The sequence below is a fragment of the Podarcis gaigeae genome (genome assembly GCF_964106915.1).
Source record: "Podarcis gaigeae genome assembly, chromosome: 8".
Lineage (NCBI taxonomy): Eukaryota > Metazoa > Chordata > Lepidosauria > Squamata > Lacertidae > Podarcis > Podarcis gaigeae.
In genome coordinates, this window is record NC_139684.1 from 19,293,614 (window position 1) to 19,320,945 (window position 27,332).

The 27,332-nt window shown below is 46.9% G+C and overlaps 2 protein-coding genes across 3 annotated transcripts; one reads left to right on the plus strand and one right to left on the minus strand.

The window, feature by feature from the left end:
- Positions 1–4,028: 4,028 nt before the first annotated feature.
- SDF4 (stromal cell derived factor 4) lies at positions 4,029–23,484 on the minus strand. 2 transcript variants are annotated; one of them, XM_083752775.1, is made up of 7 exons: positions 23,316–23,484; positions 18,585–18,950; positions 16,162–16,298; positions 15,623–15,736; positions 11,171–11,329; positions 9,069–9,244; positions 4,029–6,631 (listed from the first exon to the last, which is right to left on the minus strand). In XM_083752775.1, the coding sequence occupies exons 2-7, from the start codon at positions 18,893–18,895 to the stop codon at positions 6,455–6,457; spliced, it is 1,074 nt and encodes a 357-aa protein (XP_083608901.1). In that variant the 5' UTR covers positions 18,896–18,950; positions 23,316–23,484; the 3' UTR covers positions 4,029–6,454. The 2 variants fall into 2 exon arrangements, with proteins under 2 accessions (XP_083608901.1, XP_083608902.1); XM_083752776.1 differs by having other exon boundaries at positions 18,585–21,462; positions 21,705–23,322.
- A 320-nt stretch (positions 23,485–23,804) lies between these two features.
- Positions 23,805–26,519, plus strand: B3GALT6 (beta-1,3-galactosyltransferase 6). Its single transcript, XM_083752789.1, has one exon. It carries the CDS (start codon positions 25,092–25,094, stop codon positions 26,130–26,132), a length of 1,041 nt encoding a protein of 346 aa, XP_083608915.1. The 5' UTR covers positions 23,805–25,091; the 3' UTR covers positions 26,133–26,519.
- Positions 26,520–27,332: the final 813 nt, after the last annotated feature.

Consider the following 27,332-nt stretch of genomic DNA (forward strand, 5'->3'; position numbering starts at 1 on the left):
TGCTGGGTTTTTCTTTCTGAATGGAGACCAAAATCCATTTCCTCTTTCTGAGTCAGCTCACACTCGTTCCGTTTATATGAGTAAATTGTAGCAATCAGCATTTCTTCTCTCTTACTACTAAATTACTGTAGTTTTTTTTTTTAATAAGATATTTATTAAAGATTTTCTTAATACAATAGAAAAAACAAACAAACAAAATAACATATAACTTTACAGTAGCCATATTTTCTTCGCTTCTTTGGACTTCCTCGCATCTCTCGTTCCTGCGTTCCAAGTTTATCAAACTTTACCCAGCAATTTATCACCTTGTTTCAATTCTTATTTTATAATTATCCAATATTGTGTCCCTAATTTTAGATATTTTTACCCAAACCTTAAAAGCTTAATTTTGACATAATATTTATCAAAAATTTATCTTTTCTTATATTTTCACTTATCTTCATATTCCTTTCAACTAACTTAATGGTGCCATATTTTTAATAATCTTACATCTTTCTTAACACTCATACAGTAGTTTGTTTTCAACCAGCGGTGCCTGGTGTGCATTGCGTCCGGTCGGGAGCCCAACAGTAGGGGGAGCCAGAGCCAAGGACATGCAAAAAGGATCTAGTGGTCTTAAGGTAAAGGGACCCCTGACCATTAGGTCCAGTCATGACCGACTCTGGGGTTGCGGCGCTCATCTCGCTTTATTGGCCAAGGGAGCCGGCGTACAGCTTCCGGGTCATGTGGCCAGCATGACTAAGCTGCTTCTGGCGAACCAGAGCAGTGCACGGAAGTGCTGTTTACCTTCCCGCCGGAGCGGTACCTATTTATCTACTTGCACTTTGACGTGCTTTCAAACTGCTAGGTTGGCAGGAGCAGGGACCAAACGGGAGCTCACCCCGTCGCAGGGATTCAAACTGCCGACCTTGTGATCAGCAAGTCCTAGGCTCTGTGGTTTAACCCACAGCGCCACCGCGTCCCATCTAGTGGTCTTAGTAGACCACAAACTTCGCATGAGTCACCAATGTGATGCAGCGGGGGGGGGGGGAGGGCGGGGAAGCTAGCTCAGTTCTCGGCTGCATCAACAGATGTATAGTGTCCAGACAAAGGGAAATAATAGTATTGCTATGTTCTGCCTTGGTCAGACCCTCACTTGGAGTACTGTGTTCAGTTCTGGCCCCCACAATTTAAAAAGGATATTGACAAGCTGGAACGTGTGCAGAGGAGGGCAACCAAGGTGATAAAGGGTCTGTGAACCAAGCCTTATGAGGAACAGTCGAGGGAGTTGGGCATGCTTAGCCTGGAAAAGAGGAGATACGATCGCCATCTTCAACTATCTGAATATGGAGCAAGGTTGTTTTCTGCTGCTCAAACCAATGGTTTCAAATTATAAGAAATGGGATTCCAACTAAACATTAAGACTAACTACCTGGGAAGGTGGCGAACACTCCTTAATTGGAGGTTACCTCATGAAAAGAGAAGACTCCCTGGAAAAGACCCTGATGTTGGGAAAGATGGAGGGCACAAGGAGAAGGGGACAACAGAGGACGATATGGTTGGATAGTGTTCTCGAAACTACCAGGATGAGTTTGACCAAACTGCAGGAGGCAGTGGAGGACAGAAGTGCCTGGCGTGCTCTGGTCCAGGGGGTCATGAAAAGTCAGACACGACTAAACAACTAAACAACAACAAAATAAGGGTCACATTGTCCATCTGTCAGGGGTTATTTCACTGTGATTCCTGCATTGCAGAGAGCAGTTTAGAAGACCCTGTGATCCTATGGTTTTATGAGAGATTTGTCTATTCCATACCTCTGAATGTCAACTGCTGTGCAGTACCAGCAGAATGAGGTTATTTGCCCTACAGGCATCGAGTGTGGTCTTTGTAGGACCATCGAGCCGGGCCCCCTTGGAAGCAGGGTGCTAAGCTAGGTGGACTTTGAGTAAGATCTTCTGGCGCCCTTGACCGAACTTGGATAGAGGTCCCTGCTTGTCTCGGAAGCTTCATTCTGCAGAGAGCAAAGCTTGCAGGCCTCGTCGGAGAAAAGGGACAGGAAGAGAAATTATGCTGATACCAGCACTTCTAGAAAGGTAAAGTCCCAATGATTCTGCGGCAGGCAGAGGAAACTCATTCTAGTTTCATCCTCCTCCTCCCTGCTGAGTTGTACAAATGCAACAAGGTGGCCGCTGTCTGCAAATAGGTTGGTGTGGCAGTGCCCCATTTGCCTCATGGACCAGCTGCCGCTGTTACTCAGAGCAGACCCACTGGGATTAATGGGCCCAAGCTAGTCATGCCCATTCATCTCAATGGGTCTACTCTGAGTAAAACAAATGTTGAAGGCAGCCCAGATGCTCAAAGGCCAGCATGGGGAACCTTGGCCTCATTGCACTTCCCTTCCAATCCATATGTTTCAGTTTCAACAGGTCTCCAGGATTTCAGGCCTACCGGGGATTGAACCTGGGACCTTCTGCACTCAAAGCAGGTGCTCTGCCAGTGTGCAACAGCTCTTTCCCTGCAACTGAAAGAAGAAGCCTGGTCTTCATGGTTCTGAATGAAGGGCTCCTTTAAACAGCAAAACAAGAGGCTCCTTACCCCAGTTCAGACCATTGGTCTATCTAGCTCAGTACTGTCGACACAGACTGGCAGCAGCTCTCCGGGATTTCAGGCAGGTCCCTCCAAACCCTACCTGGTAGTGCTGGGGACTGAGCCTGGGACCCTCTGAAGATGCTGTCCCACTGAGCTACAACCGTTCATGGGACATCGGTAAGGAGCACTACCCAAAGGAAGGACTGCCCAGTGTGTGTTCCCGAGAGGGGACAGCACCATCTTTTTGAATGCTCCCTCTGGGCATTTGAAAGACTCAACCTTCCCTCCCTGACCCCTTTCCTCTGAATTTTTATTTTTTGAAAGCTCACCAGGGTTCACCAACGTGGTGCTTGCTGGGTCACCTTGCCTTCTGCTGGAGATAAGCTTGAAAGAAGTATCCTATGGTAGCCAACAGGTTGCAATGTGTACTTGGTTGTGGTGCATGTGAAAAACACGTTCACAAGCTTCTCCAGTTTGCAGGTAAACCCACGAGCCCTGAGACACTCGGGCAACTGGTTTAAAACCAGTACCATGCAGAGCAAGGCTGCTGTATGCAGATAGCCAGGAGACAATTGCAAAGCAGTGAGTCATAGCAATAACACAAGATGCTGCCTGCTAGATCAGACCCTCTTGCCCAGGATAATCTACCGCTCTGACTGGCAGCAGCTCGCTGGGGTCTCAGGCAGAAAACGGCCACCTCCATCTCTACCCACCTGAACAGTAGCGAGTGCAGAGACTCTGCATGCACTCTACCACTCTAGTGTGCTTTTCTTCTCCATATGCCCAAAGCAACACCCGCTAAAGCATTTATACAAGCTGTTAAAATTGGGAATGAAAATCTGTGGCCCTCCAGAGGTTGCTGGACTCCTCATTCATGTCAACGCCAACCATTAATCATGTTGGCCATGGCTGATGCAATTTGGAAGTGTAAACAGCAGCCCCTGTTTTAATTAGTCTTAACAGAAGCCAGAACAGCTACTCATGCAGAGACACAGCAGGGAGACTCCTTTCTGAATGGCTCTTCCCCCTTCCCAGGAGCCTTTAGTCCCAGGATGGAAAGCCTGTGCCCCTCCAAATTATTATTATAATATTTATGATGTGCCCTTCCCTAGCAGGTCCCAGAATGGGTTATATCACAGTAATTTAAAATTGAGAATTAAAAACTGGTGAAACATATTAGGCTCCATGAAACATTTCAATCCCAGCTGGTTCTAATAAGAGCTGTGACTTTTTAAGAACTGGTGCCTGGGCTTACATTTTTTCCCTTCTCCCTCCCAATCCTTTTTTCCTTATCTGCCATGTCACGTCAAACATTGCTGTACTACAACTCCCAACATCCCTGACCATTGGTGATGCTGCCTGGGGCTGATGGGGGTCCACAACCTTATCTAGAGGGCCACAGGTTCCTCATTTAAATAAAGGGGGTGTTTGAAAGAATAATAAAAAAAACACACACACAGTTACATGTATTTACATTCTATTAAGGAGGGTAACATCAGACACCTTAAGCTGCAATTCTTAAAAGAACAGGGTTGTGTTGGTGTTTCTGTATAAAGGACAGGAGCGGAATAAACCCATTTCAATGAAAAATGAAATGTTCATGAGTGTAACCTTCATCAGGAAAGCAACTTCTGAACCTGAAGAAGGGAATCGTTCAGTCTTCCTGTAGAAAGTCTTCCACCAGTACCTGGGTTATTTGAATTTATGTATTCCTGAGGAACAACTCCATCATCCGACTAAGCTTTGACTGGCCAGAGACTCACTTGTAATCTCCCTCCAGTTCACTACCTGTGACTTTGTATGATTTGATGCCTTTCCTCCCTCTCCTTAAGATTACCCTTGTGTCAGATCCAACACACACCAGGAAGTCTCTCGGTTACAACTCTCACTTCTCGCAGTTCTGGATTCACTGGGCTGCTCCACTTTGCTAGCAAGAGATCTTCATGAGACCTCTTCCTCAGCCTACCTGCATTCCACCCACTTTTCCTGCACCACTGCATTCTGAACGGCTCCCAAGCATGCAACTATACTCAGCATAAAGCAAACTCTCTGCTGGTGAGCACCGATTTGAGACCACGGGCCAGGCGACTTGGGTTTGCATAGCCTATATAAACAAGTGCACCCTTCAAGCGCAGGTAAACAGGGCATGCGCAGGAGTACGGAACAAACTGATGCCTCTGAAGCTACCCTGGATTGCTCAGTTGCTAACACTAAGGTTGCAGGTTCGATCCTTCTATGGGCAGCTGCATTTTCCTGCACTGTAGGGGGTTGGACTGTAGGGGGTTGGACTTCCAACTCTACAAATATGTGATACCCCTTTTAGGTCCTACGGCAAGGTAGGATGTACCTAATGAATGCTGCGGTTTAGAGCTTAACCATATCCTGCTGCCCATTTTGGGATAATGCCAGAGGCCGACCCACCCTTATTCCATCTTTGAACAAACATGAGGGGCACGTTTGTCGCTTGCAGTGTATTAACTCCCAGGCACTGCTGAAATATAAAAGAGCGCTCACAGCTCTCTGACAACCTGCGCTTGCACATTTTCTTTTCTCAAACAAATCATTTTTATTAAGAGACAGGTGCACCCACCTCTATTTAACCGAGAAGCAGATGCTGTTCAAACACACCCCTAGACCCCAATCTAGAAAAACAGCCCATGCCCCTGGCATTACCTGGTGCCTGCCTGCTTAGGGAACTTGCTACCCGATTGTCCTCCCCCTGGATCTGTCATGCTATACAACTTGAGATGGGACTTCTGCCCATTGGAAGGGGTCCTCTGCCTCCCTGCACAGTGACTTGGGCTGTGATCGGCCCAGATGGTTAAAATGCACTTTCATGGTGCTTTTGTCCGTGAGCAAGAGAACATTCTTGAGGTCTATCTGCTGGGGGGTGGGGGGAGTGCTCAATAGCAAGGGGAGCTGCCGCCAAACTCCAGACAATAAACGCTGAGTGTTTCCTCTTCCACAGGCCGCGCAGTGTGAGATGCTGGCATGTGAGCAGCTCAGCCCTGAAGACTGGTGTCTGTAGTTACGCCCGTGTGCCCAGGTCCCTTAAGAGATGCCTCTGTTGAGACATTGGCTGCCTAGGAAAGAATGCCTCAGCTGGCATGTGAGTGGGACTTGTGTGATATTAACTCCAGCAGAAGCAGCCACTGGAATATCCTGGCTCAAGGCACTAAATCTATGCAAGATATTGTCATTCCTTGAAGCCTGCCGCAGTGTGGCTTAGGATCGCTTGAGTTTTGGCGTGTGTTGAGCCAGGAGGAAAACGGAGTGTAAAGGAAGGAGAGGAGAAAGTGCTGGACCAGCTGGTCATGTGGGCTCCTGCCTGGGCAAGCAGAAGGACACGGTCCACTGCAAGGCTGACTTTGCTAATTTTGCTGGGGGAAAGGCTGCATTCTAACCCAGAACTGGCCCACCATCCGGCTGCTTGCGAAGGGAACCCAACGCTGGTTTGAAAGGATGTACTGGGTGTGGGAAAGATAATGGTCCTCAAATACTAAAGGTGCCTTCTCAAAGTCCAAACAGTAGAGCAGAACAACTGGGCATTTGCAGGTTACAACCGAGTGTCCTGAAGGAGGGAAATTAAAAGAAGTTGCCGATCGACAGCACAGGCAAGAACTGGTGCGGATCCTTCTCTGTAGAAATCAGAGAGCACTTTCTTCTTGAAGGCAAGCGAGCTGTAGCTCTTGTTCAGTTGTGGACGGCTTTCGTTCAAAAACAAAAAAGTAAGTCTAGAACACCGCACTGTATACACACAGAACACAGATATAGCAGCAAAAGGTAACCTTTGTTTTTTTGGGGGAAGCAAGAAGGTGCATCGAGACAGAGAGAGAAAGAGTGTGTGTGTGTGTGTGAGAGAGAGAGCCCCTCTCGGGTCAATTCCTCAGAATTCCTCGTGGACATTTCGTGCGTAGTCCATGAGCTTGCTGCCGGTGAAATACTCGCTGTATTTCAAGATCTCCTCTTGCTCCAAGTGGTGGTTCTGGTTCTCGTCGGCCACGGCAATCATCTGCTTCGCTTCGTTCAAGGCGTTGTATTCGTTCATGGGGTCCATGTATTCCTGGGGAAGGGAGGGAGAAAGCAAAGGGCGTAAGAGCAGGATCCTGTTCTCACAGCAGCCACCCTGTGGGAAGCCATCAAAAGCAGGACCCAAGTACAAAACCACTCTCCTCCCCCTCTGTAGTTTCCAGAAACTGGTGTTCAAAAGCGCTGCTGCCTCCGACGATGGACTGGTAAAATGGCTGCGTCAAAACCAAGCCAGAGGGGGAGGGCCACTTTGCAGCAGCATCGGCAAAAACTGGCCAGAGGAAGGATGGGAGGAAGCTGGGTGCCCTTGCATAGCTACTCAGAGTTTTCTGGACAAAGGGGATTAGTGGAAGTTATTGTAACTGGCAGAGGAACTGACTAGCACATAGAACAACAACAACAACAACAACATCTGGCTGGGTTTCCCCAGCCACTCTGGACGGCTTTCAACAAAATATTAAAATACAGTAATGCATCATCAAACATTAAAAGCTTCCCTAAACAGGGCTGCCTTCAGATGTCTTCTAAAAGTCTGGCAGTTGTTGTTGTCTTTGACATCTGGTGGGAGGGCGTTCCACAGGGTGGGTGCCACTACCGAGAAGGCCCTCTGCCTGGTTCTCTGTAACTTGGCTTCTCACAGTGAGGGAATCGCCAGAAGGCCCACAGCGCTGGACCTCAGAATGAGCCAGGTTGAAATACCCTGGAATGTCCGGTAAGAAGGATCAGTTGTTGAGCGATGGGAAAGGCCTCTCTTAAAGAGCTGCTGCCACCACCAAAACAGAGGTTTGTCCTGGCTGGTCTAGTGTTCTGACTTTGTATAAGGCTGTTTCCCACATGATTTAAGAAAATCAAGCCTTGCATTCGCTGTACCAGGATAGGTCAGGAGTAACCACATCTCGATCTGAGGTGCGTTTCTAGAACTCATGGTTTTACTCTGATATGGACCAACGCTGGACACAACCTGATAATCTGAAAATCTGGACTGAGTTAATTCTGCTTCTGACGCGGTGTACTTGCAGAACTTGGCTGTCTTTGGTGTGGAGCTTGAGAAGAGGAGAGAAACTTGATTATAAATAAAAAATCTGTGCGTACGTAAGATTTTCTTTTCTTCAGAATACTAAACCCCAAAGATGAAATGTACAGCGAGATATACAAGAAACCCTAAGCCACACCCTCAATGGCCTCGTCTGCAGGAAGACATTTTATCAGATTCACAGTCACATTATCAGAAAGTATTCATTTCAGAAAAGTCCCCAAACTTCCTGCTGTGAGTCTCCCTTCTCCGAAACACAAAGAGCTTTGTTATGGAAGGACACAAATATGCAGATCCGCCCAGGGTTCAGATACCCAAAGCTTTGTTTCAGAACATAGCCGAAAAAGGTCTAACTCCCTCCGTGACACACAGTGTGCTAATTTCACTTTTTCCAAGGTGGAACTGAGAAAGGGTTAAAGTGACGTCAGAAAGAGCACCAAGCAAACCTCGTTCCTAAAGCAACGTCTCAGGAAGCGAAGGAGGCCCACGCCGCAGCTGATCACCTGCTGCGATACAGGTCAAATGCGAGACAGTAGGAAGTTATAGGTAGAGCTCTTTATCTCTCTCCCTTTGGCATCTGAATTCTTTGCAGAGGAGGGCACATGACCAGCAGGGGGTGCGCCTGCTTGTTTCAAGGGGGGTGGGAAGCAGCTTTTTCAGAAATCGATAAGCTTGATTAAAGGTCAGAACATCACTTGACACTGTGAACCTGGTAACTGTTAGAGGCAGCTTTATAATTCTAATAACTTGACTTCGCCTTTAAAAAATAAATAAATGTTGGATGCTAATTTGAGATAACAATACAGTTCAGTTTCCTGTATTATAATTTATATACCGCCCTTCATTTATAGAAGAACGGTAGCCTCTTTTTAAATGGAAGAATGGAGGCCTCTTTTTTGGACTATTTAGAGAAATAGCGTAACGTGATGAATTCGCGAGCAGGATTTGAACTACGAGCAACAGAAATAATGAGAGATGATTGTATTATGGTTAAGATATAAAAGGGGGAAGTCACAGGGTACAGCAATGAGATAGAATTTTAAAAAAAAAACAGTACAGGAAATGGAATGGGAGGATGGAAAAAAATTATTATGTATTGAAATTTGTGGAAATTTAATGAAATATATTTATATATACTACCCTTCTTCTAAGGATCACAGGGTAGTTCACAGTATAAAAACTCAGAAGTGTGTAATGTGTATATATATTGAATATTTTGTTTAGTGTTCCTGGAAATATATATTGCACAATATCTTTTTAATTATTTTTTAAGTAAAAATCTGTATTATTATTTTTTTTAAAAAAAGGATCAGGGCAACAGGGGAAGCGGGGGAAATGTAACAGTGTGTGTGCCTCACATGGGATTTCAACCAAGATATGTGAAAAAGTTTGCAATTTGAGCATATGCAGCTACAGCCAATTCCCAGGACACACTCACCTCCAGCTCTTCCATAGTGACGATGCCGTCGTGGTCGGCATCAATGACTTCCTCAAACTCTTTCTTCCTGTCTTTCACCCAGTCGTCATCGATGTCCTGAGCCTGCTGGTTTTCCACGGTGCCGACAGGCAAGGAGATGAACTCGGAAAGGGTCAGCTTCTTATCGCCGTCCTGATCTGCAAAGGTTACAGCGTTTGACAGTAAAAAGAACGGGACACGCACAATTCAGCATGCGAGTCGCCACCAATGTCCCACCATTCCGGACTAGGTACCTACTACCACATGTTCAAAGTGCATGGCTTCCCTCAAAGAATCCTAGGAACTGTGCTTTGTTTAGTGTGGTGGCGATTTTAGCTCTGTGGCTACAGTTCCCAAGAAGCTTAATTTTATTCTTTTAGCGGGGAGCTTTAAATGTATGATGTGTAGGTAGCTCATTGCTTCCAGCAGGTTGTTAACTGGGTTGGGACAGGAACCTTTAAGAATATTTGCAAAGGAAGCATCACTGCTTCTGCCTATCAGCTGGGCAATACTGGCCCAGTACTGGGCGATACTGGGTATACTGGCCCAGAGGCCCAGTATACTTTCTGCCAATGGATAGCGAGCTGGAACTTGGGCTGGGGAGACCAGAGTTCAAATCCACTCTCCTCAGAGTGAATCCGAGTTAAATTGTTCCCTCTTACCTTAAAACCAGCGCTGGGGGGACCCTGTGGCCCTCCAGTGGTTTCTGGACTGCATTTCCCATCATCCCCTGAAACAGGCTAATTTAGATAAGGATGATGGGAGCTGCAGTTCAACAACATCTGGAGGCCAGCAACCCTTGGCTTAAATTTAAGGTTTGTTGCAATTTCATAGGCAAGGTACAGAAGGAGAATTATGAATGCTGGCCAAAGCTCCATGGATAAAAGGAAAAGATAAAAATGCAACAACTAGGTTCGAATGCATATCCTATAATCATCCACCTCTGTTTGGACATATAGGGTTGTACCCAGTGTTAATTCTACTAATTAGTGGGTCAGGTTTGTGTAGAGCTTAGCTTGATACAACCCACAGAAATGCCTATATTGATATAAGCATTCACGTCAGGCTGACTGGATTACTTTTATTATTAATGCAAGCTGACAGACATGACTAACTTAGGTTCATTAATTTCAGTGGGTCCCCTCCAAGTTTAATTTAGCTGGGTACAATCTAGTAATCTTGAGAAAGGGGGCGGGGGGGGGGGAGTAGCAACTCTTTCCACAGAAGAGAAAAACAAGGTAATACAAGTGAACCAGTGGGATCTGGAGCCAAGAGGTGGACTAGGGTGCCACCTTCTGGCCAAGGAGGGTGCTACAACAACAATTAATTAATCCCTCCTTGGAGGTGAAATTTTTAAGAGTTTCAGAGGCGTGGCAGCTGGCCAGAAGAGGGATAAGTGTTTTTAAACTGTCCTCCCCAACACCACCTCTTTTATTTTTCTTCTGAAGAAATCTCCCCAGCTGCTTCAATGGGCCTGGCTCTACCCGAGAGGCCACAGCCTCTCGGGTAGATGCTTAATGTTGTATTTTAATCTTGTTTTTTTAAATTGTATTTTAATCAACTTGTTTTTATTATTGGTTGTTAGCCACCCTGAGCTCGGTCTTGGCTGGGGAGGGCGGGGTATAAATAAAATTTGTTATTATTATTACTATTATTATTCCCTTACTGCGAACATAGCCAACTGCCTTGGAATTAAGAAAGACTATTGGCCCACCTAGTTGATTACTGTTTACACAGACTGGCAGCATGGCTCTCCGGGCTTTTAATTCCCAGCCCTAGTTGGAGATGTCGCAGACTGAACCGGGACCTCCTGCATGGAAGGCAGGTGCTCTTCCAGTGAGCTATGGCCCCTCCGCAACACTGTGCCCAATGCTACCTTTCACAGGACACAACCCACACTCCTTTCTCTGTGTCCCAAGTCTCCCTCTGCCCACTATACCAGCTGCCAACGGGGGCAACCATTCGGCATCCTCTGGGATCTCGTCCCCATCGGACATCTCTCCAGGAGGCACTCCAGCAACATTAGTAGCTGGGATGAGGTCAAGCTTTCATGAGATTCTGCCCGTGATGGCTTGGAAACGTACCCAGATCCCGGACGATTTCCTTCACCATAAACTTCAACATTCCCCTGCTGTGCTCTGGGTGAAGGAAGGACAGGAATTCTTCCTCATTCAGCAAAAGGTCCGTGGGCGGATTGTCGGCTTGATACCAGCGGTCTTTCAAGTTGTCAAGGACTTCCTGTGCTACAGATTGGGGACAGGCAAACAGAATTCTTTCTTTCCGTTTTAAAAATCACATTCTCTTTAAATTTGAAGTTTTGAACACGTATTGCAAAGCTTTTCTTCTTGCGAAATAGAATGGTTAAAAAAAAACATCAACAAGATCAAGACCGACCCAATGTAGCCTTGCAGACTGGAATTTCCCCAACCCTGATATATGCCCTATAATACTGGAAGTAGCCATTACCTCAGTGGCAAGACACCTCCTTTGCGTGCAAAAGGTCCCAGGCTTCATCCCTGGCCTAAGAACAAAATAAGTGTCTGCTGGGTCAGACCAATGGCCTGTATTGTCCAGGATATTTCTCTCCAAGTGTCCAACCAGAAGCCCCAAAGAGAGGTCTGCAAGCAGCACCTGACCACCACAGCAGAGAGTTGTTAAGAGACCCCTATTCCCCTCCCAGAGCTGCAATCCCCTGAATGATTTAACAGCCAACCACTTTTAGCAGGAAACACTGGGAACTTTAGGCTTGTGAAGGGGACAGGGATTTCCTACATCTCAGCACCCTTAATTAACCGCACTTCTCATAATTCCTTGGGGGAAGCCATGGCTGTGAATGGTGCAGACGGGGCCTTTTATTTCCTTTTTTTTTAGTGCAGGGGATTGCTTTAATAACAACAACAACAACAACAACAACAACAACAACAATTTATTATTTATACCCCGCCCATCTGACTGAGTTTCCCCAGCCACTCTGGGCGGCTTCCAATCAAGTGTTAAAAATAATTCAGCATTCAATATTAAAAACTTCCCTAAACAGGGCTGCCTTCAGATGTCTTTTAAAGATAGGATAACTTCTTATGTCCTTCACATCTGAAGGGAGGGTGTTCCACAGGGCGGGTGCCACTACCGAGAAGGCCCTCTACCTGGTTCCCTGTAGCTTTGCTTCTCACAATGAGAGAACCGCCAGAAGGCCCTCGGCGCTGGACCTCAGTGTCCGGGCTGAACAATGGGGGTGGAGACGCTCCTTCAGGTATACAGGACCTAGGCCGTTTAGGGCTTTAAAGGTCAGCACCAACACTTTGAATTGTGCTCAGAAACGTAGCCAATGCAGATCTCTCAGGACCGGTGTTATGTGGTCCCGGCGGCTACTCCCAGTCACCTGTCTAGCTGCCACATTCTGGATTAATTGCAGTTTCTGGGTCACCTTCAAAGGTAGCCCCACGTAGAGTGTGTTGCAGTAGTCCAAGTGGGAGATAACTACTTTACTACAATGGCTAACTTCTTTGCAGGCCTGGGTTTGATTAAAGACGGTTCATATGCATTATAACTTATAAATAAAGGTGTTCTTCTCCTTTCTCCTCTCCAGAAGTGGGGATGAGATAACAGAGGAAAGCTACGCAGCATGCCAAAGAGCTCCAGATCTCCCCAAAGATGCCTTTGGGATGAGTGAGGAGGCCTGGAAGCCACACTCCCTAGTCCATGTTTAAAGGGGGCCTATGCATTGAAGGACAGATCCACACCATTTAAAGCACATGACTCCACCCTAAGAAACCTGGGGAACTGAAGCTTCCCACCCAAAGGAGCTGCAATTCACAGCCCCACTGTTAATTTACCTATAGTTCCCAGGATTCTTTGGGGGAGCTGGTGTGCTGCAAATCTGTGGTGCGGATGAGCTCTAGGCAAGACTGACATTAGGCTCCGTCTTTTAAGGAGTGTCTTACGCCTCCAGCAAGCTTCTTGCATCCGAGCGGCTCTGGCAAAATGAGCAATGGCAAACCCCTAAGGGGAGCAATATGGAAGAGGGAAGTGTCTGGAGATGAGGCAGCCAGCTTCCTTTCAGGCTGGAGTGGCAGCAGATGGGCTTCCCTGCTCCATATGGCGCACTGCTCAAGACACGGTTGATTAAGGCAGCGTGTGCGTAATGCATAGGGATGAGATTAAAGGCTTGCATGCAGCAAACGCCGGCAGCCTCGTTTGAGATTGGATGGCACAATATACTTGCGTACGCGTGTGCGTGTTTTCAAATTCGACGGTGCCTGTTCCAGTTCTAGCGATACACTTTCCAAAGAAATACTGCTTTGGTCAATAATGCTGCTGGAAGTGAACTTTGTGAAAGGACATGTCTCTAGTTTAGCAGTTCACGTGGTCAATGTGTTCAGTGAACCGCCCTGAGATCTTATGAGAAAGCGCGGTAGAATAAATCTAATAAATAAAACAATGAATGAATAAGTTACAGAGCCCTGGTAGAAATGCCAGTGGACACAGGGATGCTATTCATAATAAAAGTGTTAGAAATCCTGAAGCAGCTGCTAAGGGAAGGGCGCATTCAGAGTTCTATGGCATTATATAGAGTACAGTTCTGACTCTTCCGCCTTAGAAAGGGTATCATGGAAAGAGTAAAGGTACTTAAAAAAATTAAAACAATCAAATTAAAAGAAAAAGCAGCTGGGTTAAAACATCTGGGACGTTTTGGGTTCAAACCAAGGTAACCTGACCTTGGTTTGAACCCAAGCCAGACTACAGCGCTGGTTCCTTTAGCTCAGAACACACTATCTGATAGGGGCTCTCTGGGGTTTCAGACAGGGAAGGTGTCTCCCAGCCCTACCTGGGGACTGAACCGGGCAACCTTTGTATGAAAAGTGTGTCCTCTGCCACAAAGATACAACTGCTCTGTGTGCGCTTGTAGTAGCACAGAATGAAATCCCCAAACCCCGCTGTTTGGGTGCTCAGAGTCCCCACTCTTGCAGAAGGAAATGCAGGCATCTGTGGGGAGAACCCAGGCCATCCTGTTGAGTGATCTAGCTTCCCACTTCCTCATCTGAAGGCAACCCCCCCCAGTTGCTTTTCTCCCTTTGAGCTTAGCAGAGAGTTCTTGTGCAGCCCACTTGGGTAGCCCCTCTGAAAGAGTCTCCTTCCTGCCAGCGGAGTGAGTGGCGTTAGCCCATTCTCAACCCCTTGCCTCCTCTTCAGGCAAATGAGATACTGGGCCAATAATTCAGCTTCCAGAGAATCTTTTCTAAAAAGATGCATGATCTTAGCTCTTACAGTTGCAAAGTGTGTGTGTGGGTGGGTGGGGGGAATGCTTGCTGAACTCTCAGAAGCCCATGGGGTGGATGAACACCGCTGAGAACGGTTAAGCTCCTTTCCTTCCCCTGTGTTAGCTTCCCCCAAAGAATCCTGGGAACTGTAGTCTGTTAGGGTTGCTGAGAGTTTTTTAGAAGACCCTCACAGAGCCACAATTTCCAGAATGGCTTAAGGATCAATATTTCTGCCCAGGAATTGAAGCTCTGAAAGGGGAACAGGGGATCTCCTAACAACTCTCAGCACCCTTGAACTACAGTTCCCAGGATTCTCTGGGGGAAGCCATGGCTGCTTAAAGTGGCACGATACAGCTTCAAATGTATAGTGCAGACGGTCCAGTATACCTGAAGGAGCATCTCCACGCCCATCTTTCTGCCCGGACACTGAGGTCCAGTGCCGAGGGCCTTCTGGCAGTTCCTTTGCTGCAAGAAGCCCAGTTACAGGGAACCAGGCAGAGGGCCTTCTCGGTAGTGGCACCCGCCCTGTGGAACGCCCTCCCACCAGATGTCAAAGAGATAAACAGCTACCTGACATTTAGAAGACATCTGAAGGCAGCCCTGTTTAGGGAAGCTTTTAATGTTTAATAGACAATTATATTTTAATATTCTGTTGGAAGCTGCCCAGAGTGGCTGGGGAAACCCAGCCAGATGGGTGGGGTATAAATAATAAATTATTGTTGTTGTTATTCTACTGTTCCATACTGCTCAGAATTAATACTGACTGGCAGTGGCTCTCTGGGATTTCAGGCAGGGGACATTCCCAACCCCACCTGGAGATGCGAAGGATTGAACCTTGCGACTTTCTGCAGGCAAAGCTGATGCTCTATCACTGAGCTGTGGTCCCTCCCCAATTCAGACACCACAAGTCGCAGGAAGCTTCCTTGACTATATTTTGGGGAAACTTTCACTGAACTATCATCTCACAGTCACATGATTGTTGCAAGCATAAGTTGTTTAGGGTTTTTTGTGGGGGGCAGGATGACGATGGACCCTCTTCTGAGCTTTCTGAAGGAAGAGCAGGATCAGTTTACTCGATCTTTATTTTATTTTAGGTGCAGCTGCTCTAAAACGAGCAGCCCAGCTATTAACCAGTAAAACCTGCAGAGATCTTGTCTACTTTGAAACTCAGTGCCCAAGCTAGCCTTTCAACCCATTCCAGGAACTGAAGGCAGAACACAACAGTTTTCATGTGGTCTTTGGGGGAGATGGGCGGAGACAGAGACCAGCACCACTTACTTTCCTCGTCTATTTTGAGCTCCTCGTTGTTTTTGATTTTTTCAGCCACTTCCTTCTCGTTCATCCCCTTGCTTGCCAAGAACTTGATTTTGTACTCATCCCAGGACACGTGACCTAGGAACAAAAAGAAGGAACCAATTCAAATGAAGAATATCCAAGCAGACAAAGAATGTTTTTTCTTTTTAATGCATGGCATGAAGGAAGTGGATATAGAATTTCCCCCCTCTCCAAACACGAGAACTTGGGGACATCTACTGAAGCTAAACGTTGGAAGATTCAGGGCAAACAAAAAAAAAGAAAGAGGACAAATTCATGGTGGATAAGGCGGTCATTGGCTACTAACCCTGATGGCAGCCTGTTGCTCTCCAGGTGCATTGGACAGCAGCTCCCATCACCCTTGCCCACTGGCCATGATAGCTGGGGCTGGTGAGAGCTGGAACCCCACAAACCTGGAGGGTACCAGGTTGCCTGTGCTATGCTGACACATGTCATGACAACTCCTTTTGTGACCGAGGCTGCCCCATCCATCCGTCTCCTACCATCGCCATCAGGGTCCACGGCCCGGAAGTGCATTTTGTTCTCTTCCACGGCCTCCTGGAAGTGCTCTTCTGTCTTCTCCATGATCCAGCGCTGCATCTCCTTTGCACTGATCTTTTTGTCCTTGTTGATGTCGACTCTGTAGCAGGTAAGAGGAAGAAGAGTTGGGATTTGACATCCCGCTTTATCACTACCCGAAGGAGTCTCAAAGCGGCTAACATTCTCCTTTCCCTTCCTCCCCCACAACAAACACTCTGTGAGGTGAGTGGGGCTGAGAGACTTCAGAGAAGTGTGACTGGCCCAAGGTCACCCAGCAGCTGCATGTGGAGAAGTGGAGACGCGAACCTGGTTCACCAGATTACGAGTCTATCACTCTTAACCACTACACCACACTGGCTCCCAGAGATAGAAAAGGAGTCAAGTTAGGGCTCCAGAGGTGAAAGGCATCTTGGACTAGAACCTGGGAGACTGTGTGTGTGTGTGTGTGTGTGTATCTCTGTCTAGCCATGAAAGTCGCTGGGTGACCTTGAGCCAGTCACAGTCTCTCAGACTAACCTACGTCACAAGGCTGCTGTGAGGATAAAATGAGAGCTGGGAAGAGAAACCATGTACACCGCCTTGGGTGAAAAAGGTGGGATAGAAATGCAGTCAATTATTCCATGTGGAATGGAAGAAAGGCAAATAGTTCTGATGCCAGAATAACTGCAGTTCAAGCCTCTACTTGGCCACAAAGAAAACCTGTGTGGCATTTAGATATAGTCACCCTTGGAGATTAAAGACTGGGGCACATGTGGGGAACATCCAAGCTCACTGGTGCCAGATTAAATCCCTGGGATTTCCATGTAGTGATGGAAAAGGCTTCCTCCTGAACACCTTGAGAATGGATTTTTAAAATGTTTTGACTTTATATATATATATTCAAATATTTTTAAAACCAAAGGGTTCAATTCTACTACTGTGCAGAGCAGACCCACATAAATTACTGACCAGTGCATGAATCAAAAGAAATCAGAAAGCAAACGTCAGTAACCATTTATACTGAGTTGTTTAAAAAATAAATAAATCATGCATTGTGTTGGAAATTTTATGTTTTATATACTGTGTTCACTCAGGAAAGATCCCTGCCACTCTTCACCCCAATTGTTGAGATTTACCTCTTCCTCTCTCTCTCTCTCTCTCTCTCTCTCTCTCTCTCTCTCTCTCTTTAAAAAAAATCATTTGCTTCCTGAGATCTGCCTGGTCAAATTTCCTCTCTCTGCTCCCAATGAGATACCGGAGAATAAAAAGTGCTTGCCCTTTGCACAAGATCATTTGCAAGGTCAAGGCAAAGGCAGACAAACTGCTTGTGACCTGCCCTTTCTGAGATGAGAAGGGAGGAGGGATAGGGGGCTCCGGAATGACATACAGTCACTAATCGGCTGGCAAGAGCTCTAATCAGCTTTTGAATTCATTATTGCCGGCCGCTTATCTGCGATGCACTTAACAATAAACCTTTTAATTTGCAGACAGGATGTCTGGGAAGTGGTTACCGACCCAACAGCGTCAGGCACACGTGATAAATTATTCTCAAGCAAAGGTGGCTGGACAGAGTGACATCTGCACACTCACAGCTGATTCCCTCATTCAGAGACACTGGCTGAGGGCAAAGACTATTGTAGGGCTGAGAGTCTGCAAGACCTGGAGACTATGAGGGTGGGCTATTGGTTGGCAGTTTTTGCTGGGGTGAAGATTTAATTTTGGGGGTGCTTAATGTTTGCTGTTATTTGGTATTGAGTTTTTGAATCTTTATTGCTGGACCTTATTATAAATTATGTGGTGATTGTTTAACTTTGCTTATACTTATTGAGATGTTTTCATTCACTGTTCATGATTTATTAGGCTTTACTACGTTTTTGTAATTTTGTAAATCCTCTGGTGTTGTAACCTGCCTTGGGCATGGTTTGCTATGGAAAGGCGGTATACAAGTAAACAGTGGTGACTGAACTGCCCGCTTTTTCAGTTACCTGAAGCAATTACAGCAGCTCCAAATTAAAAGGTGATATTGGTCGATGCTAACATACACCACTCGCCCAATCTAAATTGCACCCTGAAGCTTCTAGGATCCCTGCAGTGGAAAGAATCACATCAGGGAAATGGCTTAGCCCCCTGTTGGGCACCAGGTCCAATGCCTGGTATCTCCAGGTACAGCCAGGTAAGACCTCCACCTGAGACCTCAGAGAGCTGCTGCCAGCTAGTGCAGGCAGTGAGTCAGACTAGCTTTCTCAAACCTCCTGTGCTGCAGAAGCTACAACTCTGAACAGCCCTACCAGCCAACGTTTCGTAGTGCTGCAAAACATCTGGAATGCACTGATCTGATGACATCTATGCTAGACGGACCCAACTTCCTCTGTGCATCTGACTCAATTCAATTTGGAGCAACACTCACTTTGAGAAAATAACCATGAGCTTCCTCCTGTTCCTGCGTGGTTCTGAATCTTCGTCAAACTCCTCCATCTCCTTCCCAAGGAAGACCTCCTGGTGGAACTCCTTGTTGAGATGCCCGTCCATCTCCATCTTGACCCCATTCAAGTGGTCCGGGGGCAAGATCTCGTTCTCATCGTTGTTCTCGGCCGCCGCCTTCTCTTTCAAGGCAGAGTTGTTGGCAGGCCGCGCATAGACGTCCATGAGGAGGAAAACAAAGAGGAGGGACAGGTAGATGGAGCCCAGGCTGCAGATGAAGGCCCGTTTCGAAACCATCGCTCCTCCCCTTGAGCGTCAGCAGCTTGTAATACTGGTCTGGCGTTGGAATACCCTGGGAGGAAAACCAACAGGTGAACATGATCCGTTGTTTCCAGGCAGCTGTTATGAGCTCAGAGGCTGAGCTAGCAATTCCCCATTAGACACAACAATTCGCTCTGGATAGTTAGTGCTAAACGTGGACCACTGCCTTAACCTTGGGCAATATTTTCATAGCATCTAATGATTAAGAACATAAGATCGGTCCTGCTGGATCATACCGAACGTCCTGCTAAGAATTCAGGAACCCTGCTGGATCAAGCCAACGGTCCACCTAGCTCAACAACCAATCAGATGCCTGTCGAAAAGACTATAGCTAAGTGGCAGAGCGTCTGGTTCGCAAGCAGAAGCTCCCTGGTTGAACCCCTCTGCATCTTCAGTAGACTCTGGGATGAAATTCTGGAGGGCCACTGCCAGTCAGAGCTGGCAAACCCAGTGATCTAACTCAGCATAAGGCAGCTTCCTAGGTCCCCACAGAGGCCAATGGTGATGGGAAGTCTGCAAACAGGAGGCAAGAGCACTCTTCCATTTGTGGCCCAGAGCCATTGCAATTCAGAAGCCAGGTGCCCTTCTTTCCAGTACGACAGGTAACCTTTGACAACCTTGCAAAGTTGTCTTCCTCCTCCACACCACCATTAAAGCTGTCTCAGGTTGGCAGCCGTAACCACACTTTGCAGTAGCACACCACACCTGCAGATGGGACTGTGGAAGTGTGCTGTTGGTGGTCATCAGCTGACTGCTGCAGACAGCATCACACCTTCAAAGGAGCTTGCTCTCAGCATTGATCAGCTGACTGGCAAGTAGGTGACATCAACCACCTGTCAAAACTGGCTCATTTTTGGGGCGGGGAGGGGTGATAAAGATCTGGCCCTCCAGACAGTCCGTGTGGCATAGTGGTTAGAGTGCTGGACTAGGACCTGGGAGATCAGGGTTCAAATCCCTATTCAGCCTGGATCAGTCACTGTCTCTCAGTCTAAGCTACCTCATTGGGTTGTTGTGGGGATTAAATGAGGAAGGGGGGGGAAGAACCATGTACACCACCTGGGGGTCCTTGGAGAAAAACGGTGGGATATAACTACAATAAATATGTAACTAATTTAGTTCCGCATTCTGGTCTACGGTCAGGTGAACAAAATGCTGCCCCTTAATTTTGTAGTAGATAAAACTCAAAAAAATAATAATTAATTTTGTAGTAGGTAATAGTTTATATATTTATTCTGACAAGTCTTTTTAAAAAACAAAAACCTATTTAATAGAACTCCAATCATTCCCTCTGAAAAATATATCATTTAATGAGGACACATCTCACTTAAGCTTATTGGGGAAGGGGCACACATTAGATGGTTACAAGCATAAAGAATTTTTGCCAATAATCCCACCATGGCAAACTCTGTAACGCTTAAAGCTCTAATCCTGTAAACACAGTTTGCAAAAAGGATCACAAATATTTCACACCACTTTGCAGCTAAGATGTTCTCCTGGAAAGTGTTAGAAACTACTGGGATAGAAAAGCTAGGAGCCAAATGACCTCTGGGACCTGAGTTGTGGGCACCAAAACAGAATGTCTAGTCGCCATTGGCAACACTTTTTATTTATTATTTTGGTAAGCATGAACGGATATGCTGTTCACAAAAGTGACATTGTTAATATCACATTTTTAGCAGAAATTGTTAATACATGTCTAATTTGGTGTTCAAAATAAAAAAATATTGTCACCATATTTCAGTTTTCAAAACACTCTACTCTTTATTGTTAAATTCCTTAACATATACTTCGAGGCTTCAAAGCACATACATTTCAGTAATCCTTGAGTGTCAGCCAGGTGCAAAAAATGGCACCCAGACGTTTTGAGGTGCTCGCAAATGGAGATTTTTTTTTAGGCACAAAATGCGCCTGGTGCCCTGCTAATTTCGAACCCTGCTCCTGGAGCAAGTCAGAACCACAAAGGTAGGAAAGCTGGTACTTTTACTCAGTGTACTTTTACTCAGTGTACCATCCCACCCACCCACACCATGACACAGAATTCATGCACAATTCACACACCCTTTTGCTTATTTTTTGATTGGAAATATAAATCTGAGCGATATTCAGAGGTGTCACTAGCTCACTGCTCCTCAGAAGAATTTGCCATATTAACTTCTAATGTTTCATCCTCAACAGATTCCAATAGACTCAAAACTTATGCAACTGGTCTACGTAAGAGACAAGGTTCAAACTACATGTTAACTTTAGTGACTCACTGGATACCCTTTGCATTCAAGGTGCATTTAAAAGGCATGCAAATTTCATCAGGCAGGTGCTAATAATTAATGGCATCAGAGAAGGCTTTAATTCTTCCCGCCCCCCACTGTTGTGGTCCTTCTGCTTTGTGAGTAGAATACCCTGTTCACGGAAGTTCAGTCCCAGATCCCAAGCTCTATTAAAAGTATGTCATCTGCTTCAGCGTCTATTAAAAGGCTTCACTTACTTCTTTTGCAGACTCCAGCACATTGAGAAAAATACTAAACTAAAGAAGTCCATATTATGCACTACAGTGGTACCTTGGGTTAAGTACTTAATTCGTTCCGGAGGCCGTACTTAACCTGAAACTTTTCTTAACCTGAAGCACCACTTTTGCTAATGGGGCCTCGTGCTGCTGCCACGCCGCCGGAGCACGATTTCTGTTCCCATCCTGAAGCAAAGTTCTTAACCTAAAGCACTATTTCTGGGTTAGCGGAGTCTGTAACCTGAAGCGTATGTTACCTGAAGCGTATGTAACCCGAGGTACCACTGTATTTCTCCTGACTCCCCACCCCCAAACAGTCTGAAGCACTACAGTCAAGACACAGGCTGACAATCTCAGTGACCTGGTTTCCACAGCATAGTAAACCACAGTTTAAAACGATCTATGGTTTAATGTGAATGCACAGCATATTACTGCACTCTGATAAAGTAGCGGGCACTTCACTACTCCCTCATTCCTGCTGGGTAACAAGCCATGGTATGGCTTAGAATTGCGTCCAAATAAGAGCTTGCTGTTTGGCTAGCCATTTCCATTCAGATTTTGGGGTCACTTGCTTCCGACAAAGCTTCTTTCATTGCCCACAAGTTAAGACACTTCTAATACACCTGACATTTTTTGCATGCCAAATAGGAAAGTCACTTTGCAATATGTTTCTCATAAAAGGAAAAGGGAACGATACTTCTGTTCTGCTCAGTAAAGAAGCGCTCTGTCCAAATGTTCCAACAGGGACAGTTGTTGCTTTTATAAAAGGATATTTTTTTACACTTCACATGCTTTTTTTTTTGCGCCTATGCTATAAATTCTGCACATGCTCTGAGAAACAACCTAAAAATACCCCAACAACCAAACAGTAAAACCAGGGGAGAGACAAGTCTATTCATGCACAAAGAATCAAATTTTCAAATAAAATAATAATAATAATATCCCTATGGGTTGTATTCAACTTAGGCCCAACTCAAAAGAAGACCCATTGAGATTAATGAAGCTAAGTTACCAGCGCCCATTGACTTCAATGGGTCTACCCTGAGTAGCAGCACTAACAGTGGATACAGCATTTCATAATATTTACACACTGCTTGACCGTAAAAAAAACTCCTCAAAGTGGTTTACAGAAAGATAAAGCCGAGAAAAATTCACAAGCCAACTTTAAAACATACAAAAATATTTTTTTTAAGGCAGATTAAAATTATTATGTATCCCCCCCCCCCCCCCCGGTTTTAATGCATCTGTTGGGAATGGGGGGAGGTTGTTATCTGTCTGTTTGGTTGTATGTCGCATTGGGTTTCCCTGGGCAACATAAAGCTACTAAACAAATAATAATTATAATAATTTAAAATTTCTCATTAACTTTCTAAGCAATAACTTTTCCAAAGGCAGCCCTGCCAAGGCGCCTCCTTGATCTCCATAGACAGGGAGTTCCAAAGTGCAAGCGCTGCCACGCAAACCGACCAACTTCTCTTATAAACGCGAAACGGGCATTACGTGGCACCCGCTTACGTTATTTACAGCTGTTTATTCCTCCGCAATTTGTTTGCACACAGATACCAAAAAAAAATGACTCCCAAAGCAGGTATTAAAACCGGCAATTAAGGAGGCGCAATAACCGATCCCGCTGGGATCGTTTTCAAACGCCCTTGAATTGAAACGTAGCTGACAATCCAAATAATAATAATAATAATAATAACAATAAATCAGTTTTTAAAAGCAGGCAGGAGAAACAAATAAAACGGAAAGTTCGTTCAAGGGTATCCATTAAAATAGCCGGCAAAGCCCCTCATTCCCTCTCTGTCTTCCCCGCCCCACTTCGCTCCTCCTGCGCTCTGCGTATGCTCAGAGGCTGCCGTGACCTTCTGCCCTGCTCCCATGCCGCCTCCATACCTGCCCCGCAGGCCCCGGAGGCTCCTCATGCCCAGCCCCGCCTCGCTGCTCTGGGGCTTCCTCTCCGCCTCCCACTCACAGACAGACAGACAGACACGCCGCGCGCCTGCCAGGGGGAGAGAGGCTGGCCGGAAACAGGAAACGCCATTCGCCGCTCCGACGAGAGTTGAGCCCGCCTCTTCCGGACCTCCCGAGGCTGCCCGAATTCAACGCGAGGACCTCCCTCTCCAGTTGTATAAAGACTAATTAGTCGGGGCGGGAAGCGGCTGGTCTGTCTCTTTTCGACTCGCCGTCATAAAATCTGAAATAAAATAGTGCCTATTCAACTCTACCTCTTGTTAAATACTACTGCAACAGCAAAACAGGCGCCTTGTTAGGAAGCTATATTTCAATGGGAATGAAGGGGACCTTTATAAAAAAATAAATAAGGGAAGACATGCTTGTTTCGGGCACGTGAGTCTTACGTAGCCATTTTTGTTTTGGACCGTGGGGCTGCTGCATTTTTAATCCCTGTGCGGTTTCACTGAATTTCACCATTTTTTTTAATGGTAACTTGTTTCGGTGGGATAGGTGTCTGTGTACCAAAAACGAAAGGCTGGCAGGGCCTTTTCCCCAAGTTTAAGACGGCAACCGCCTTCGGCTTCAGCTGCCCTAAGGCAAGATGGCAGAGAAAAACTCGCAGAGGAAAAAAGAACACCCGAGGGAAACGCCCTTAGTCAACATGGCGAGCAGCCGCGGCTTCCATTGCCCTAACACAAGATGACCAATACTCACGGCGAGATAAGGACACAGCGGTGCCCTTAGCTAAGATGGCAACAGCCACAGCCTCAAGTTCCCGGACACAAGGTGGCGAATACGCACTATTAGGTCGCAGGGAGGGAGGGCAGGGCATGAAATGCCCTCAAAGATGGCGCCGCCGTCTTCCGCCTCCCCAGCCCTGACAAGACATGGCGTTAGGGGGCGGTACGAAGACGGAAAGTCACGTGACTCCACTTTGTTCGGCCCCCCTCCTCCCCCCTCCATTTCTATTCATTCGCATTTTCTCGCCGCCTCAGGAGAAGACGGAGCTGCAGAAAAGGATAAGTACCGCTCCGAAAACCATCGCGCGCGCTACCTTCACATATCTCTATTTAGGGAACGCGCGCGAGAAGAGGAGAAACGGGGCGGGGGGGGGCGGGAGAGGAATTGAAAATCTGACAGAAGACAATGAATCCCGCGCTTGAGGCAGCTGAGGGAGGACCCAGCGGCGCGTTCGGAAACGTTCCGAGGTGGCGGCGGCGGCGGCCGTTTGTCCCAACCCGCCACCCGTAGCCAGCAGGGCTGTTCCCGCCAAAAATTCTGAGAGGAGAGAGAGGGGATTTCCGCCCCCCCCCCCGCCTCGCGCCTGAGGAGAAAGGGGCGGGGCTGATCCCCAACCCTCGAGGCCTTGCTGACCCGAGGCGAATGTGTGGGCGGAGCTAGTGCCGCTTCCCGCCCCTTAGAAGGCTGGAGGAGACGTCACTGCAGCCCCTAAAGGGGAGGAGCCAGAGCATTTTGACCACCAATCCCAGAGTCCCAGAGGGAGGGAGGAGCCAGGACTATCGCCACCAAAGAGGGAGGAGCCATTAGGGTCATTGTGGGGGCTATTTGCCTGAGAAGTCTTTGGAGCCGCCCCTTAAAAGGGAGAAGCCCTTTCATTGGACCACCTCCTGAAAGAGGGCAGTGCTGAGGAAACTGCCCCAGGGGAAGTGGTGTTTGCCCCGCCCCTTAGCTGCCACCACGTTTCTTCCTGCTGCCATGAAGCTCCTCCGCCTGCTGTGCCGCCACAAGACGGCTCTGGGACTCGGCGGCCTGTCTCTCTTTGGCGTGGTGCTCCTCTACTTGGCCAAGTGCACCTCAGAAGGCCTCAAGCCCTCCCACGGCTGGGGGCTGCCTCAGCAACAGTCTCCCGCCCGGACCGGGGGTGTGAGTGGGCCTCACCCTCCAGCAGCTGCCCCACCTCCTCCTCCCGAGGAGAGCGCCTTCCTGGCTGTGTTGGTGGCCAGCGGCCCCAAATACACAGAGCGACGGAGCATCATCCGCAGCACGTGGCTCTCAGTGGCCGGCCGGGTTCCCAGCGGAGACATCTGGTTCCGTTTTGTGGTGGGCACCGGAGGCCTGACCGGGGAGGAGCTCCACACCTTGGAGCTGGAACAGAGCCGCCATCAGGATCTTCTGCTCCTCCCTGACCTCCGAGACTCCTACGAGAACCTGACCGCCAAGGTGCTGGCTATGTTTGTGTGGCTCGACCAGCACCTGGACTTCCGCTTTGTCCTCAAAGCTGATGACGACACATTTGTGCGCTTGGATGTCCTGGTGGAGGAGCTGAGGGCCAAGGAGCCACGCCGCCTCTACTGGGGCTTCTTCTCTGGGCGCGCCCGTGTGAAATCCGGCGGGAAATGGAAAGAGAACGCCTGGCTCCTTTGTGACTACTACCTGCCCTATGCTCTGGGCGGGGGCTACGTGGTTTCAGCTGACCTGGTGCACTACTTGCGCCTCACGCAAGACTATCTCAACATATGGCAAGCTGAAGACGTATCCCTGGGTGCCTGGCTTGCTCCGGTGGATGTGAAGAGGGTTCACGACTCTCGTTTCGACACGGAGTATAAATCGCGGGGCTGCAACAATAAATACATTGTGACTCATAAACAGAGCATTGAGGACATGTTGGAGAAGCATCAGACTCTAGCCAAAGAAGGGAAGCTCTGTAAAGAAGAGATTAAACTCCGACTGTCATACACGTATGACTGGAGTGTGCCTCCTTCGCAGTGCTGCCAGAGGAAAGATGGTATACCTTGAAAACTGTGGGGAAAGACAGTATACCTTGGCAACTGTGCAAATAAGAGGGGAATGGAACACAACCAGGCGGGAGGAAATTGGTGATGGTGGATGTGTGTCACATTGAAATCATTCCTCCTCCGGCCGGAACTTTTAAATTATTCCCAGATTTTCCACAGTATGTCAGGCCATATTGCACCACCCTTGCCAGTGTGGCATATGAAGGATATAGGGGAAGAGCATGGAACAAACGGGGGGGGGGGGGTCTAGAAAAATAGTACCTGAAAGGCAGTAATTGGCAAATGGAACAATTTTTATGTACTGTGGGACAAAGAAATGAAGGATTTTAAAGGCTCTTTAAGCTACGGTACTAAGTGTTAGACACAGAGCTGTGGTTTGTTTCCTTTCTTTGAAAGGATAAGTGGATGTTGGCCAAGGATTCTGACAAGTTTAAAGTGAAATGATAACAGAAGGGTAACTTGGTCCCCAGCACCAGTGGAAGAGATTACTAGTGTGCTCCATAATGCTGTTTCTAAACAGAAGGGGCTGCTTTTGTCATTGGCAAGCCATTGCACTGGCTATGGTGTATTAGAGGTAGGAGGTGTCCATTCTAGCAGGAAATGTTCTGACCTTTAAACATTTTTATTATAAGTGGATGGCTTGTATCACTTCTGTCCCTGGAGAGAAATCCCTCAGACCCCTTTCTATGTCAGGTACCTCAAGAGAGGGAGAAACCTTTGAAAATCATTAATCCTACTCAGAGTAGACTCAGTGAAGTTAATTAACATAGCTAACCTGGGTGTTCTCCAACTTGTATCCAACTAAGTTATACTCAACGATAGTCCCATTTAAAATAATGTGCCAAGTTACTCATGTCCAATATTTTCAATGGACCATAACTTTGAGGAGGAACATTTGGTGCAACTCTTTAGCTATATTTGGAAGAATAGATTATTAGAATGACAGCCTGGTCTTGATTGAAAATCATGCAGCAGTTGCTCCCAATGTAGTGTTGTTAGTTTCTGGAATTAAATGCTTCTAGAATTGTTGAGTTGTATCCGACATCAGTTCTACCTGAAGTAGACCCATCAAAATTAACCAATATGATAAGCTTAGGCCCCTTTATTTCAATGGGTCAACTCTGAGTAGGATTCAGTTGGATACAACCCATTGTATTGTAGCTAACAATAGTCCTGCACAGAGTAGATGCATTAATTTTTT

Bases quoted from the DNA above. Each gene is read 5' to 3' on its own strand.
- SDF4 (XM_083752775.1), bottom strand. From the start codon at position 18,895: ATGGTTTCGAAACGGGCCTTCATCTGCAGCCTGGGCTCCATCTACCTG. The intron at 11,330-15,622 runs GTAAGTGGTGCT...CCCAATCTGTAG, and splicing joins GCTCAAAATAGACGAGGAAA to CACAGGAAGTCCTTGACAAC. The intron at 9,245-11,170 runs GTACGTTTCCAA...TAACCTTTGCAG, and splicing joins GGAAATCGTCCGGGATCTGG to ATCAGGACGGCGATAAGAAG.
- B3GALT6 (XM_083752789.1), top strand. From the start codon at position 25,092: ATGAAGCTCCTCCGCCTGCTGTGCCGCCACAAGACGGCTCTGGGACTC.